The following is an 18,000-nucleotide window of genomic DNA, read 5'->3' as shown; positions in this document are numbered from 1 at the left end:
CAAACTCCTGACCTCAGGTGGTCAGCCCACTTCAGCCTCCCAAAGTGCTGGGATTATAGGCATGAGCCACCGCACCTGGCCTAAATACATTTCTTTGCCAGCTTGATTGAGAAAAAGGGATGTTGGTAATCAGAAATGCCTGAACCCCATCCTTTGTTTTAGAGTAGCTTTTCCCCTCTGCTTTCATTTAAATATGGATGTGTCTACAGTTGTGGGATCCATAGTACTTTATTTTTTTATGATTTTTCCCCATTTCTTAATTTCCATTTATTTATTTATTTATTTATTTTGAGACAGAGTCTCTCTCTGTCACACAAACTCCTCAAGTTCAAACTGCTTAGAAATAGAATTAATTGCTGGAGTGCAATGGCACGATCTTGGCTCATCACAACCTCCACCTCCTGGCTTCAAGCAAGTCTCCTGCCTCAGCCTCCAAAGTAGCTGGGATACAGGTGTGCACTACCACACCCGGCTAATTTTTTGTGTGTGTTTTCAGCAGAGATGGGGTTTCACCATGTTGGTCAGGCTGGTCTCAAACTCCTGACCTCAGGTAATCCGCCTGCCTCGGCCTCCCCAAGTGCTAGGATTACAGGTGTGAGCCATCGCACTTGGCCCATTTTTTTTAATAATAAAAAAAATCACAGATTAGGGAAAATGGGTTAATATTCTTAGTGGACAAAGGTAGTGTACAGATCAGTAAAAAGAAAACACATTTCCAGTAGAAAAATGGACAAAGACAATGGAAGCCCTAATACTTTAAATCAGGAAAACTCACCATGAAAGTGTTTAAATGTTTTGTTCCCTGACCTATTTTGGCTGCCTGGTGAAGCCTATAAACCTCTTTCTAGGAAAAGCTTTTTTATATAAAATAAAATGTAAATGATTACAAAGAATACTAATTTTATCATAATGCAATTATTAAAATATTAAAATAATTGTGACATAATATTTATGTTGTTAATATATTACATAACTAGAGTTAGAGATGATTCTAATAGTTACTGTAATTATCTAATTAATGAGTGTAAATATTTTAAGATATCTGAGATATCAAAATATTTCATAATTTAAAATATAATATTTATATAACATGAAAATGTTTGAGGTATCTGTGTACAACAAAGCCACAGGAGATACTAATACATATGAGTTTTGTTACCCACCATTCAAAGTTGAAGGAAATGTTAAATGTCACATAGGGCTAGTAAAAATAAATCTTTTTCCTCCAAAGAAGTTCACATATATCCTAAATTCTATGCAGTCTTAGGAATGATTAGTTTAGAATGGATTTTAACAACCATATAGCTTAAGGGTTCTAACCCTGGTTGGACATCACATTAATTTAGTGAATATTGAAAAAATAGAAATTCCTGGGACCTGGCTTATTGAATTAGAATCTCTGAGGAGAAGTTTACAAATTTGTATTTTTTAAATAAACTCCAGAGATTATTCTGATACAAAGCCAATAGGGAATCCAATGAACTAGCCCAGTATTTCCAATAATTTTTTCACCAGGAATTTATGGTATACACTCCCTTTTCCATCCTCAACTCTCATGGACCTGGTGTTTTGAAAGGAGCTTTGTCTTACTACATGAATTAAATAATCATTAATTTCCTCCCCCACATTAAAAAATGTTTCACATATACTTTGCATATATACTTTTAGTGTATCATACAGTCATGTAACCTAGTCATGTAATTACCACAATTACCAAGGTAGAGAGCAGTGACATCACCCCAAAAAATTTACCTGTATTCCTTTGGAGTAAACTCTCCCTCCTATCCCCAGTACCTAGAAACCACTGATTTGTTTTCTGTCCTGGTTGTATATTTTTCAGAAATTTATACAAATTGTTCATACTATATATATATATATTTTGAATCTGGCCCTCTTACATTGAGCATAATGCACTTGAGATTCATGCATATTGTATGTATCAGTAGTTCATTTCTTTTCATCATTAAGTAATATTTCATTGTATTGGAGAACCAAATATATTTATTAATTCACTGGTTGAGGAATATTTGGATTGTTCCTAGTTTTTGGCAATTATGAATAAAGCTTCAATACACATTCATAGGCAGGTTTTATGTAAGTTTTTCTTTCACTTGAGCACATGTCTAAAAGTGAGATTCTTTGGTCATATGGTAAAGCGTATGTTTAACTTTATTTTAAAACTCCCAAGCTGTTTTCCAAAGTGGTTGTACCATTTTGTATATTTGCTAGCAAAGTATGGGAGACTCCATTGCTCTGTATTCCCCACACTTGGCATTGTCAGCTTTTTTTTTTTTTTCCTCATTCCTTTCTAATAGGTGTGTATCTCATTGTGATTTTAATTTGCGTTTCCCTTATGGCTAATGAGGACAACCATCTTTTCATATGCTTATTTACCATCTGTGTATTTTCCTTGGTGGATTAGCTGTTTAAATCTTTTGCCCATTTTATAAAGTGGGTTGTTTGATTATTGAGTTTTGAGCTTTTAAAAATACATATTCTAGATGCAAGTCTTTCATCAGATGTTTTGCAAAGATTTTCTCCAAGTTTGTTTCTTATATTTCCATCTCCTTAACAGTGTCTTTTGAATAGAAATTCTTAATTCTCATATTTTTATGCTAAATCATGGTTTTGGTACCATACCTAAGACATCTTTGCCTAACTCTAAGCCACAAATAATTTCTCCATTGATTTCTTTAGAATTTTTAAATTTTGTGTTTTATTTTCAAGTCTGTTATCTATCTTGTGTTAATTTTTATATTTGATGCAAGATGTGAATTAAGGGTCATTTTTGAGTGTGTGGATATCCAATTCAAACCATTCAAACAAATGATTCCTACCTCATTTGTTGAAAAAACTTTTCTTTATTGAATGTCCTTGACATTTTTATGACAAAAAAATCTCTTGACTATCTGCATGGGAGTCTATTTCTTGACTTTCTCTTCTGTTTCATAAATCTACGTATCTATATTTTTGCCAACATCACGCTATCTTGATTATTATTATAAGCCTGGAAATCAGGTAGTGTGCATCCTTCACCAGAGTTCTTTTTCTAAATTGTTTTGACTATTCTGGCTCTTTTGCCTTTCCTTATAAGTTTTAGAAGCAGCTTGACAATTTCTAACAAAAAATCCTGATAGCATTTGGATTGGAATTGTATTAAATATATACAGCAGTTTGGGAATAATTGTCATCTTAATAATATTGAGTCTTCTACTCAATGAGCATTTGTATCTCTCCACTTATTTAAATCTTTGATTTTTCATCAGTTTTATAATTTTCAGCATACAAATATTGCTCATATTTAGATTTATCCCTAAGTATTTCATGGAGTTTTGGTACTATCATAAATGGCATTTTATGCATTTTTCAATTGCCAGTAGTGCATTTGCTGACATATAGGAATAAAGATTGGCTTTAAATATATTGGCCCTGTATCCTGCAACCTTGCTAGTTTCACTTATTAGTTCCAGTAGCTCTCTTTTCAGGCTTTTTGGAATTTTCTAAATAGACAGTGATGGCATCCATGAACCAGAGATTATTGTAGTCTTTTTTTAGTCAGCTTTCTTTTTTTTTTTTTTTTTTTGGTCTTATTGCACAAGCTAGAACCCCCAGTATAATGTGGAATGGGAATGGTGAGAAATATCCTTGTCCTGTTCCCAATATTAGGGATAAAATATTCAGTCTTTTACTACTAATTACAGTAGCTATAGTTCTCCTGATAGATTAAATCAAGCAGGTTTTTCTAGTTTTCTGAGTGTTTTCATTTTATTTTACTAAATTTTCTCAAATGCTTTTCTCATGTCTACTGAGATGATCATGTGGTGTTTTTTCTTTAGTCTATTGATAGACTAAGTAGAGAATTACATGGAGTGATTATTGAATGTTGAACCAGCCTAGCATTCGTGGGGTAAAAAAACCACCTAGCTATGATGTATTATCTTTTTATATATTGATGAATTTGATTTGTTGCATTTTGTTAAATATTTTTGCATCTGTGTTCATGAGAAATATTGTTCTGTAGTTTCTTATGATATTTGCATCTTATTTTACTATCAGGGTGATACTGGCTTCATAACATACGTTAGAGGTGTTCCCTCCTTTCTAATTTCTGGAAGGGTTAATATGAAATTAGTATTGTATTTTCCTTAAATGGTTGGTAGAATTTGCCAGTAAAGCACCTGGGTCTGAAGTTTTTTTCTTGAATTATTTTTAACAAGAAATTCAATTTTAAAAAATAGATAATTATTTTTATGAGTAAACTTTGACAAATTGTGTCTTTCAATGTATTTTCCCATTTTCTATAAGTTGTCAGATTACAGGCATCAAGTTTTTCATCGTATTATTTTGCTAACTTTTTAATGTCTGTAGATTTCCCCATTTTTATTAATCAAAACTGTATCAAATTTGTAGGCACCATAGTCAGATTACCATAAAAGAATGAGGGTTATCTCACCAGATTGATATAATTCTAGATCTAAGCAAAAAATTAAATGTTTGAGTTATGAAGGTCAGTCTTCCCTATTAAGAACCATTGATTTAAGTTGGTCATTTTGAACTATTATTATTTTAAGGGAATCATTGGTATATTTGCAACCCATGGCCCAAATAGTTGTAATAGTTATTTTTCAGATGTTTTTGAGATTTTCTAAGTAGACATCATGTCAACTTTGAAAGCCATATTTATAAAAAAAAGAAAATTGAGATCAGAAATGTTAAGTAGTTTGCCCAGAAACATTTCAGATGCAGGTTGAGAACTAAGGGAATTCAGCTAATTCCAAAAAAGGTAGCATTGGAGAATATTAACAAATGAGATGAAAAAAATCAAGCACAGCAACTATAGTTTGCAATCTTTCATCAATAATTTGTTGATTGGCCAGGCACGGTGGTTCACCCCTCTAATCCCAACACTTTGGGAGGCTTAGGCAGGCAGGTGACTTGAGACCAGGAGTTCAAGACCAGCCTGGCCAACATGGTGAAACCCCATCTCCACCAAAAATACAAAAATTAACTGGATGTGGTGTTGTGTGCCTGTAGTCTGAGCTACTCGGGAGGCTGAGGCAGGAGAATCGCTTGAACCGGGAGGTGGAGATTGCAGTGAGCCAAGATCACACCATTGCACTCCAGCCTGGGCAACAGAAGGAGACTCTGTCTCAAAAATATAAAATATAAAAATAAATTATCGATTGATTTCAAATATCTTTATTAAATTTCCATTTCTTTATCTGTAAAAACACTTATCTTACTAAGTATGACATTTTGAAGGGATTGACACAAAATACCTGGCACACACATGGTTGATGCTCAGTAAACAGAAACTTCTATTATATGCCACTGCAACCACTTTAGTAACTTGGGTTTAAATTAAACTTTCTAAAGCCCAGGCTTGGAAGACAAAAAAGTGAAGTTTCTCCAGGTTGCTGAGAAAACCATCCTTGACTTCTTAAAAACTCCAGCTTGGGTTCTATGAGATTTTTTTTTTTTTGGTCATGTTTTGTTTTTTCAGTTTTAGGGTCAAAAAATTATTCCTCACCCTTATCTAGAAAACCCTCGATGACTCAATTTCAGTCAAGAGATGTATATTGATCATGACGTGAAACTAACTAAGCCCATTGGGAGAAACAAACGAAGTATATGCAGAGCCCTTGCTGTTCAGAGAGCTTAAGGCAGAACCAAGCTCAGAGGAATATGATATTTATGAACCAATTAAGAAAAGGAAACTCTCTCAGAAGTTTAATTAGAGCCCGTAGCAGGCCTAGATAGAGTGAGCCTTGTACTCTGAGCAGCTTTCTGGTGGAGGTGGACCCTGAAGAAGGAATAGGGTTTGGAGAAGCAGGAGGAAAGATGGAGGGTATCTAGCGGAGATGACAGGAGCCAGGGCTCACAGCACACAGGCAGGGTACAGGCTGTGAAGCTCAGCTGCTTAAGTCCAAGTTCCAGCTCTGCCCCCTGCTGGCTGTGTGCCCTGGGCCAATTACCTATGAATCCCTATAACCCCACTTAACATCTACCTCAAAGACATACTGCGTGGACATGGTAACATATTTGGAACAACACTGCACATAGGGTAGGTGTCACTAGGCAGCAAGCAGCCCAGTTTGAAGGCACCAGGGGTGTACAAAGAGGAGTATTAGAAAGTGAGATCAGATTGGGGAACTGGGATCAGAAAAAAAATATTTCTATAGTTACTCGTAATCTTTATTAACTGTTTTTAAAAAATCTGTCTTTTCTCTGAAAATTGTAGCCTCATGTTTTAGTATTATTCTTGATCAGGTGGTTTTTTATTTATTTTATTTTTTTGAGACAGTCTTGCTCCATCACCCAGGCTGGAGTGCAGTGGCACAATCTTGACTCATTGCAACCTCCGCCTCCCAGGTTCAAGTGATTCTCCTGCCTCACCCTGCTGAGTAGCTGGGACTACAGGCATGTGCCACCATGCCCAGCTAATGTTTTTATTGTTAGTAGAGGTGGGGTTTCACCATATTATTAATGCTGGTCTTGAACTCCTGACCTCATGATTCGCCCTCCTTGGCCTCCCAAAGTGCTGGGATTACAGGCATGAGCCACTGCGCCCAGTCAGTCAAGGTAGTTTTAAGAATCTCCTTCTTGAGAGATTTTACAATCCACATTGTAGCCACTTTATCTTCTAAATTTTTCTCCTCTTCATTTAATAATGTGGAGGGTGGAAAGGAGGAGTCAAGATATTATTGTCTTGCAAATCAATGTTGCAATATTAAAGAAGATGAACTGAATCAATCATTTTAAATATCACAGAATAATTCAGTGTAACATATGTGATCTGGTTAAACTGGTTTTGATTAGATGCTTGTTTTGTTTAGCTTATAAAGTTTCTCTTCAGGAACTTTTAAAGTAACGTTGCCTCCCAAGGGTGTATATAAGACATAAACAGAAAATAAAATGTTGCCCTTAATTCCAAAGGTCAAGGATAAGGTCTGAAAACTGGTAAGAAAAAACTTTAACAATGTTTTTGGCTGAAATCAGGGTATTTGTTATTCTCTCTCAAGGAATGACAAATAACGGATATTTTAAAGCAAAATAGATCCCACCATTCTTTTTGATAATATAAATGCTAAAAAATAACATGTTGCATTTTTAATGTTTCCAACTAGTTGCTTTTATTTCATGGGGACACATCCTGAATACAGTGTTCTGTGGTACAGTTCTTAAAATCCACAGTAAATATTGCTTTTTTAACACAAGATACAAAAAAATCTTCCCATGGACAAGAAAATATTTCCATATAATTCAGTCATTGGCCAAAATAAAGACATAAATGCTATGCAGAAGAGCGCTGGACATACATAGTGCTACTCACCCTCTTGGTAATATAATGAAAGTAGCTCAGAACCAAGAGTCAATAGCTTCTGAATTAGTTTGCTAGGGTTGCCATAACAAAGTATCACACACTGAGTAGCTTAAACCAGAAATTCAATGTTTCATCATTGTTTTGGTGGTTGGAGGTTCAAAATCAAGGTATTGGCAGCGTTGGTTCCTTCTGAGGGCTGTGAGGGAAGGATCTGCTGCAGAACTCTCTCCTTTGTATGCTGATGGCCATCTCTTCCCTGTGTCTCTTCACATCCTCTCTCCTCAGTGCGTGTCTCCTTCTAGAAAGATACCAATCATACTGGGTTAGAGGTCCACTCCACTCCACTCCACACCCCATTTTCAAATAAGGTCACTTTCTGAGGAACTGAAAATCAGGACCTCAACATATAAATTTAGAGGGGACACAATTCACCCCATAACAGCTTTGAGTTCTCATTTGTAAAGCTAAGATAAAGGCATCTTCTAATATTTTGATCATCACTTGCTTAATTTTCTTTTAACAAACATTTATAATTAATCATCTAGGTAATAGATATCCAAAGTTGAAAAAAGTACCCTCAGGAGCACACAGCCTACTCAGGCCTTATTTATCTTTTGATTCTCAGAATCTAGCATAGTGCTAGACATGAAGTATGGCTCTATAAACATTTGACAACTGGTAAAACAAAAGAAGGGAGGGAGGATTGTGCTGACTTTAGATCTTCCCTAGTGACAGAAGAATCATTGCTTGTTATTTCCTTAATGAGTTCAGGTTTTGTATAGATCTAAAATTAATGATTCTAGCGAATGTGAACATCTTAATTTAACTATGGAGATTGGATGCCTGGTGTGAATTCTTCAGGGGGCAATATCCTGATTTATCTTGGTTGATTAGACAGTCTAGGCCTAAAGTTTCTGGACTCTGATATGATATCAACAATAGATGTGATCTTGGAGATCTGGTTCTACCCTTTTGTTTTATAAGTAAGGAATCCCACCCCAGAATCACTGCCCACAGTCACATAGCCAGTGCCAGGGAAGTCAAACCCAGAATGGCCTCTCCTCTTCCACTGCCCTTTCTATGACATGATATTGCCTCTACTTCCTACATGACATAAACAGCTAATTTCTCCCTGCCTGTGAGGGTGGGAGAGAATGGACAAGGAACACAAATACCAGTCCCTCCAACTGCTGTAAATCCTCAAATAGATCCCAATGAAATGGACAGGCAGAATGAAGGCAGGATGTCGGAAGTCCATCTGTTATGGCTCAGGTACTTTGCAAGGGACAAGTCTCAGCCCTAAGGCTACTCGGTGGAGAGCTCAGCCTCAGGGGCAAGAAAATAGGTGGACAACTTCATTCAGGGTTTCAATGGACTTTAGAGAATGATGCCACCCCAAATCTCCCCCTCTGGACTGAGGGAGATGCTTTGTAGCAAGCCATTCTTCTTTGTTACACACCTGGGACACTGAAGGCTGTGAAAAATAATAACTACCACAGTAACTAACATTTGGTGACCACCACCTTGTGGAGGACATTGTACCAAGCAGTTGACATGCATTATCTCATTTGATCCTCACTACAACCCTATGACATAGGCGCTGGTATTATCCCTGTTTACAGAAGAGGAAACTTGAGAAGTTAAGCAACCTGCCGAAGGTCTTAGAGCCTGAAAGGTTAGCCCACCAACCAAATCTAGCCGGGCTTTCCAGCCTGCACAAACATGGGTCAGGTGGCCTAGGGCAAGTCAGTCAACCTCTCAGAACTTCACTTTGGGATGTCAGCTGGGGATAATGATACCTGCCTTGCAGATATGTCATGCAGATTAGATATAATACATGCAAAGCACTTAGTACAGAGTTTACATTGCATCAAATTGTTCATACAAAGGAGCTATTTAAGCTTTCTCTTCCTGTTGTTCTCATTTACTAACTAAAAATTTGTGAAGGAGGACATAAGTCTCTTTATATTTCAATTTGATTAAGTATGAAATGAGGGCACAATGAGGCCACTGGGAGGCCATAAGATCGTGGACACGGTAAGAGACCCTCGTGGACACGGTAAGAGACCCTCAAGGACACTTTGCTTATCACAGTTTCGTCCAGCCAATGGAGGACAGGCTATTATCCATGTCATAAAACTAGACAGGGGATATTTATGGACTGGAAAATGGAAAGCCTTGTTTGACTTACAAAGAGCATTATTCCTGGATCCCCTTAAAATTCTCAGGGGAAAACTGAGCTCACTTCTATAATAATACAACAGTCATAACATAGACCAGTTACAATGTACCAACGCCAGCATCTTGCACACATTGTCTATCTCATTCTCACAGCAACCCCATGAAATTTGAATTCTTTTACCCATTTCTGTAGAGGAGGATACAAACCTAAGTAAGCCTTACTCATAAGCTCATGATTAAAATACTGTACTTATTAGAAAAGTCTGCTTGCAAGGAAAACAATCAATTCAATGTACTGTAAGCAAAAGAAAACTTTTATGATTAAATAGTATTTTACAAATTCCTGAGTAAGGAACCAGAAGTAGGAACAGCAAATTATCTAACTATTCATCTATCTATCTATCCTATCTATCCATCTATCTATCTATCCTCTATCTATCTATCTATCTATCATCTATCTATCTATCTATCTGATCTATCTATCTATTCATGTATCTACCAACCTATCTCTTTTTGTCTTTTCCTCAGCCTTCTTGTCCTTTGTGTAGAGCACCTCTGTACCCTTCCTCAGCTCTTAAGTAGAATTAGCCACACCATACTTCTGAACACATATGCTGCTGGTCTAGCCTCTCACAAGGACTTCTTTTCAAGTAGCCAAGAGAATCTTATTAGTCCAGCTCGAGTCAGGTGTCTTCCAATGTTTGTAGTGGTCCAAAGCATGAACCAGTCTGCACTGTAGAGCATAGAGAAAGGGATTGATGCTCAGGGGTAGATCATCACAAGGAAAGGTATCCTTTCTAGCTATACTGCTTTCCTATAAGATATTCAAGCATTTTTTTCATTCCAGAAAATTCAAACTAAGCATGGGCTGTATTAATGCAAACATTAATTGATGAATGTGTAATAAAGATATTCGATAGCTAAATAAATTGATATAGGCAGAGAAATTAGTATATCTAAAATGTGGAGCAGCCAGGGAAGGTAAAATACACCAGACTAGTCTCCTAGTGGAAGCTTAACATGTTGTTTGAGTTTAATAGCAGGACTGTCTGATAGAAATAAAATGAAAACCACATGGGTAATTTTAAACATTCTAGTAGCCACATGTTTAAAAAAGTAAAAGGAAAAAAGTAAAATTCATTTTGGTAATATATTTTATTCGACCCAATATCCACGATATTATCATTTCAACGTACAATTAATATTAAATATTTTTAGTGAGACATTTTATATTTTTGTACTAAGTGTTTGAAATCTAATGTACATTTTGCATCTCAATTTGGATGCAATCTTTTATTGGAATTATCTGATCTGAATTTAATTTCCCAAAGTTTACAGTTGAAAAAGTAGACCTATAATTACATGTTCATTATTTTATATTATCTTGTTAGATATCAGAGATGAAGTTAATTCATGGCAGAATTTCCGTGTCCCTGAAATTCTATCATTGTTGGGGAGGGAGGGGACAGAAGATGCTGACTGTGCAAACCGCTGATGACAAAAGCAAGCAGGTTGTGTCCTCTCCTGGAAATTGTTGTACACTGTTGGTGCTAGCCAGGAGACAACAGTCCATGTAGACAGCACCTAATGACAGGTCCATGGGCTTTTGCAGAAACCAGGTGGGTAAGGGTCCACGAGTGAAGTCATGGAAAGACCACCAAGCCTAACAGCCTCAATTCTGGCACCAGAGAAAGTCCCCTGCCAGAAAATATAAGTTTGAGTTCTCATACTGTCTTCTCTTTCGTATTGCTGGGCCTGGTAGGGCCTCGACTTTTCTTATTCTTTTTATTCATGTTTTGATTTAGGGAAGGAAGAGACCGCTCCAGCTCCCTTTTCTTGGCATCCCAGTCTTCATCACGCTCATCCAGAGGCAGCCCCTTCTGGTGGGCAGCACGGCGGTGGTCCTGGCACTCGGGCTCTGCCCTAGGAAAGAAGAGAGGGGCTTCTGAACTTGGAGCGGGAGAGCCTGCCCCAGACTTGAAATTGGGCTCTCTTCACAGGCTCTGCATACAGCAGTTCAGTTGAGAAGGAAGGAGGCCAAGTTTGAGCAATTCCAAGCATACATTTAGGGAAGGTCTCAGACACTAAAGAAACTACTTGGAGGGGAAGAAAAATTGTGTGACCTGAGTAAGATGTTAACAGACTCAAAGATAGTCATTTAGCTTGAAGAAAGTGCCACTAATTCTTGAAATGCTCACATGTATAGAGCACGCTGCATATTATTGGAAGATTGTTTTCCTTTGTTTTTAGTTGTATTTTTTGTAATCATAAAAGTGATGTGTGTTCCTTGTATAAAATGTAAAAGTACAGAAACATATAAGGAAGAAGATGAGAATGACTCATAATCACATATATATTATATGTATGTATGGATTATGTAAAAATATAGATTATGTAAATGGATAGATGGATGGATAAATAGACATTTAAATAAATAGAGCATTATACACACATAGACCATGGGAAATACACACATATACAGTTTTGTATGAGGCAAAAGTGGGTATGTGACTTGCTTAAAGGTACTTGGAAGAGTCACTTTACAGAAATAAAATTTGAACCAATATGAGGACAAATGAAACTTAAAAGGGTAGATAATGGTATAGACAAGGCAAATAGCATTTTAAGTGCAAACCATTATAAAAAGCACAGTTCATTCAAAGGACAGCAAACTTGCTAGTCCTTCAACCCAAGCTAGAGGTGATGTTTCAAACTTCAGACCACACCAGTCCCTCCTCTGCCTAGTCACTCTCTGCCTTGCATTAGTGTTATTTATGTAAACAAGTTATTTCTTCTCCCAGGCAGTTAAACTTCTGGATGTCTAGCACTATATCTGGTTTATTTTAGGTCCTTTTTAGTGTCTAACTCAATGACACACACACAGTAGAACTCAAAAATTGTTTGCTAAATGATTGGTTTATCACTTAGGGGACTGAATCAAAAGCCAAATTGTTTCCCAATAATTCCTAGGATATTCAGAAAATGACCACATAGTGTCTAGGTTTCTTTTGAAGTTCTCTTACATCCTTTTTCTTCGTCACCTATCCCAGGAGCTAACTTACTCAAAATGTGAATCAATAAGAAATTCCTTAAGTAATCCCCTTGCCTAAAGTCTAACTGTCTTCAATGCCACACAGTACCACTGCCGACTCCTCTACTACACAAGTAAATTGCTAATGCATTTATTCCAGCTTGTGAATCCCCTGATGAGCTCATACTCTTCTGCTTGCCTGGCTCACTGGGCTCACTGTGGTTACCCACCCCCTCACCTGACCTTATCCTCCATTCCTCTCTAGTGTGAATGCTCTGCCTAGCCAGACCATTCATCCCTAGACTGTCCCTCCACTATCCCTCGCCTTCTCACATATACACACAACCTATGCACATTTCCATGTTGGTGCCTTCACTCTGAATCAACAGTTTTTCTCCCTCCTCTATCTTTCAAAACCCAGGTTAATTCCCCCTTAATTCAGGATTCTTATTCCTAAGCCTTCTGTCAGAAGGGAAGTTCTTAGTGGGAACTGATAAATAGAGATGACTAACACATGATGTGACTGACCTTTGTTGTTTTTGCCGGCTCAACACGGTCTGCCTACTTTTCTTGGCAATAGCACTCCCACTATTTGGAGGAAAGCACTCCTCCTGCCTTTCAGTTATGTTGGGGTCATATTTCATGTTCATCCCTGGTCACTAGGGAGGGGCTGAGATTACCTAGAGAAAGTCAGTAGAGGACAGTCAGGGACAGGACCCTGAGGAATGTCAGCATTTAAAAGGCATGCAAGAATATATCATGAGATTTACTCTTAGAAAAAACATATCTGAAAGTCATAAGAAATTATCAGGGAGGTAAAAGAAAACTAAAAGAGAGTAGCATCAGACAAAGCAAGGGAGAAGAGTTTCAGGAATATTAAATACTGAATTAAGTGGAGGTAAGATATGAATTGAGAAGAGGCAATTGATATAGCACAAGGAGCTCCCTGATGACTTGGGTGACAGCTGATTTGGTACAAGGATAGGGGAAGAAGTCTGAAGCGTGGGTGAGGAATGAAGAAGTGGAGACAATTACATAGATTAGCTTTTTTCAATAAAAGCTTCCTCAAATGTAATGTTTCAAAGAAGTAAAACTATCATTATTAATACTACTATAGTTATACATACACACATACACACACACACACACACACACACACACACACACACACACATATATGTTAAAGTTCCAAGGCTATATATGACTATCAAGTAATAACAGTAAGCATTCCTATCATAACATTCAAGCAAATGAAATAACGTTGCCTTCTGAGAGAAAAACGTATTTTGAAACTTTTACAAGCAGACCTAAAGACAGTTGACATTTACAATGAGGCATACATACTTTATGAAAATCTATTCCATTCCCAACTTAGTACAAACTCAAAGCTAATCTAATTTTGATATTCAAAATGCACCTCTCCCCTCTGGATCAAAATGAAATAATAAATCCTTCCAATTAACAGAGAACTTAAACCTACTCAATTTGATTGCTAACAAGTCAGGGGAGGGACATGTTGTCCTTCCCCCAAATTTAAAGAACTTAATGTTTACCATGATCTTAGATTTTGCAAACACAAACTACTAAAGAATTGAGGTGTTTTTTGATTTATATAGAGAAATTCTATTCCACTGGGGAGAAGACAAAAAGGGGAGTTGTTTAATGGGTATGGAGTTTCAGTTTTGCAAGTTGAAAAAGTTCTGGAGATCTGTTTCACAACAATGTAAATGTCCATAACACCAATGAACTGTACACTTTAGGCACAGTTAATATGGCAAATTTTATGTTATGAGTTTTTCATCACAATAAAAAATACAACTACTAAAAAATTCGATTTTTTACACAAATTATTACTGTAAAACATGTTGGACACTCTGAGAGTTTGAGTGCTTTTCCTTTTGGATTAAAATAAAAGTAGATTAGCTTTCAAGTAGCTTAGACATGTAGGGAAGAAGAAAGACACAACAGAATTCAGAAGGGCATCTGACTTTTTGTGTGTTTAATAATATCTATTTGAACATGCTCATAGTCCAAAAAGACGTCATAGGGAGGCGAAAAGAAAAACACTAAAAATACTAGAGAAAGAGTAAAGATGTAACAAAGAACACATGAGTAATGAATGGTCTTCCAGAAGACACAAAGGGCTGAATCAAGAGTCTATATGGAGGAATGACACTTTACAAAGGAGAGACAAGATGGCAAGAAGGAACTGATGTAAATGTTTTTATGTAAATGTACATAAACCCTGCAGGTGTGGGAGTTTTGCAATGTGTAACCCATGGCTTCAAAATTCTTTCTAATGTATAAGGAGTGTCTCAGAGACAGACTAAGGTGATGGGGCTTTGTAATTGCCAATGAAGGAGTAGGTTAGGAAGAGATAGCTAAGCTGCTCTGAGGGCTCAAAGAAAGGTGGAAATATTCAAACTACTGTTGATACCATATATTTACATGTGGGATTTTATCTAACTGAACAAGCATGGAAGTGGAGAAGACAGACATTCATCTAAGGTTGGGAATTTTGGGTTATATGCTGGGTTGGGAATTAATAGCAGGAATAGTGGGAAGAGAGTGGAAGAACAGAGTCTATTATGGTACCCAGATAGTAGAAGAAATTTAGTGAGACTTTCAGAAAGGTGACAGATTAGGAGAAAAAGGAGAAGTTCAATGACAAGAGACTTTGATGAATTCAAAGACCTGTGTGATAATCCAGGAACTGATAAAGAGAAAAGAGCTATGGTCACATTATCGCATATTAGGATTTTTAAAGTTCAAAGAACAATGTCTGCTGATGCTGAGGTCCACTGCAGATGGAAATCATTGAATGTAGGGGATGATGGCTGAAATTGGGGAAAAGTGAGTCTGTGAGTCAGGACTTAAAGTTCTGCTTCTTTACTCTCCAAATCATCTCGATTGTGATACTGGATATTTTTAATGTAAGACATTACCTTTAAGAGAATGTCTCTTGGGTTACTTCCATAGATAACTAATTGCATCATGGCAAAATTTTCACTAGTTCAACTTTCTGAATATAACTAGATTTTCAGGTTCTTTGGAGGGCACCCCATCATGAACAGCCCCTGTAGATAGGATTGCTGTCTACATCATTTGGTTTCCAAGCAACGATGCCCTCACTGATACTTTACTTTCTCTTGTATTAATTGCTTGTCAAAACAATCAAATTCTAAGTTTCCAAATTTTGTTCTATCCCTCTCAGAACTATAATTGTTATGCAAATTATTGGTGCTTAATTATGTTTCAATGCTTGGCTGAAAAAAATAAACAGGAGAGAGATAAGTTCTTTGGTGTGTGTGTAAGCAGGGCATTCACAGATGAATGAAGAAGTTTTAAAAGATAGGATTGTACTGAGAAATAGAAATCTAATTCACCTGCCTCATTTTAAATATGAGAAAACTGAGGATCAGGAAGCTGCCTTCACTTGCACAAGGTCACACAGCTAGTTTGGATGCCTTTCGGAAAGCCGAAGGTCGTGATTCTTGCACCATGTCCCACCTTCAAACTTGGTATCCCAATTCTCTTATCTGAGATAATTTTTGTATAATCTAAAACAATATGTTAATATAGTTTTGACCCCCAAACTAGTCTTTTTAGTGAAACATTAGTAAAAATAACTCAACTAAAAAAATCAATAAAAATAATAGTCCATTGACTGGATTTCCCGATTTCCTTTTCATTGACCTGAGGCCACAGAATCAGCCAAGATCTTGATCACAGGCTCCTTTTCCTCTGCTCCTTCTATAGGTGGAAAAAATGCATAAACTTACGTTTCCAGAAATGCCACACAGGCTTTCTGCCCATAGATCTGTGCAATCCTCTTTGGTGTGTCTCCAAAGAAGTCGGGGGCGTCGATGGCAGCATGCAATGCATGGAGAGCTTTGAGTACATTCAGATGGCCTGATTCCGCTGCAAAATGAGCTGGAGTCCAGCCCACACTGGTAACCAGGCAGGGCCTGGCTCCATATTCTATCAGGAGCCGTATCATCTCCATTTGCCCTTAGATGTACCAAGAAGAAACAGAATGAGGTTAGGATAAAGATGTCCTGAGTGGCCTGAGGCCAGGGCGAGCCTAGGTAACACAGTAGAAGGGGAAACTTTGCCTTTGAGGAGCCTCCAGTTTCCTATCATCATCCCTCCCTCTCTTTTCCCTCTTCTCACCAGGGACTCAGTGCCCTACATCACCCTATGAACCTTGCTCCCACCTAGGGCCTGAGCCCTACAAGCCTTCCCTGTCCTCCTTCCAGGACACTCCCCTCCCTGGTGCATTGCCGCAGGCCCTGCATAGGAATCTTTCTTTCTCTCAGGCCACACAACCTGCCTATTGGTAAGGCTCATTCTGCTTTTGGCAGTCTCAACGCCGAGTCAGAACCAAATATTTTAAGTCATACTTACATGACAAGTAGCACAGGTTAAGAGCACAGGCTTTCTAGCTGATGTGATTTCATATCCTGACAGTCCCACTTGTAACAAGTGGCACCTCAGACAAGAAACAGATATCTGAGGCCAGTTTCCTCATTTGCAACTTAAGGATATCACCCCTTATATCATTGAATTCTTGTGGAGTGCAGGTGAAATCACAGACATGAAGTACACAACACAGTGCCCAACACATAGCAAATGTTCACTAAAAGGTGCTTCGGTAAAACTACCATCACTTTGTACTTAGATTTTTGCAAAAATATCCCAACTAATTTCTCTGCAGCCAGCCTTGCTTCTTGTCAACCCATTCTCCACACAGAAATCACAATAAATGTTTAAAACACAAAGTTGGCCACAGCACCTTCTTACTTAACATTCTTTAATGGCTTTCTATTACCAAAGCCTTTGAGCAGCCCATTGTCTGGATTTTTGCCTCTATCCTCCTCCAATTTTGCAACCGAGCTATGTCAGGCATGAGGGATTCGGTGATAAACGAAACAAATTCCCTGTCCTTCTTTGTGATGCTCTATTCCTATTGAGAGGGCAAAGGACTAATATTAACTGAGTGCAGGCTACATGATAGGCACTGTACACTTATTATTTTACTGAATCCCCATCACCTGTGATGGAAGGTGGCATTCCTGCATGTGTTAATTAGATGAATAATCTGAGGCCCAGAGACAGTAAATAACTTGCTTGAGGTGCTACAACTAATAAGCTGTGATGTGAGGATTAAAATGTTCCATGTGGGGCCAGGCTTGTTGGCTCATGCCTGTAATCCCAGCACTTTAGGAGGCTGAGGCGGGTGGATCACTTTAGGTCAGGAGTTAAACTGGCCAACATGGAGAAACACCATCTCCATTAAAAATACAAAAATTCGCTGGGCGTGGTGGCACACACCTGCAATCTTAGCTACTTGGTGGGTTGTGGCAGGAGAATTGCTTGAACAGGGGAGGCAGAGGTTGTAGTGAGCCAAGATTATGACACTGCACTCCAGCCTGGATGATAGAGTGAGACTCTGTCTCCAAAA

At 37.7% G+C, this 18,000-nt stretch overlaps 1 protein-coding gene across 1 annotated transcript in view; it reads right to left on the bottom strand.

Moving 5' to 3' along the window:
- Positions 1 to 10,641: 10,641 nt before the first annotated feature.
- Positions 10,642 to 18,000, bottom strand: part of ANKRD66 (ankyrin repeat domain 66) — a 13,097-nt gene continuing 5,738 nt past the window's right edge. Inside the window, exons 3-4 of the mRNA XM_017505149.2 lie at positions 16,319 to 16,547; positions 10,642 to 11,428 (exon numbers count right to left, since the gene is read on the bottom strand). Of these exons, the coding sequence (XP_017360638.1) occupies positions 11,230 to 11,428; positions 16,319 to 16,547 (428 nt within the window). The 3' untranslated portion in view covers positions 10,642 to 11,229. The remainder of the gene's footprint in view (positions 11,429 to 16,318; positions 16,548 to 18,000) is intronic.

The sequence above is a fragment of the Cebus imitator genome, unplaced genomic scaffold (assembly GCF_001604975.1).
Source record: "Cebus imitator isolate Cc_AM_T3 unplaced genomic scaffold, Cebus_imitator-1.0 Scaffold334, whole genome shotgun sequence".
Taxonomy (NCBI): domain Eukaryota; kingdom Metazoa; phylum Chordata; class Mammalia; order Primates; family Cebidae; genus Cebus; species Cebus imitator.
This window is presented reverse-complemented; position numbering and strand designations above follow the sequence as displayed.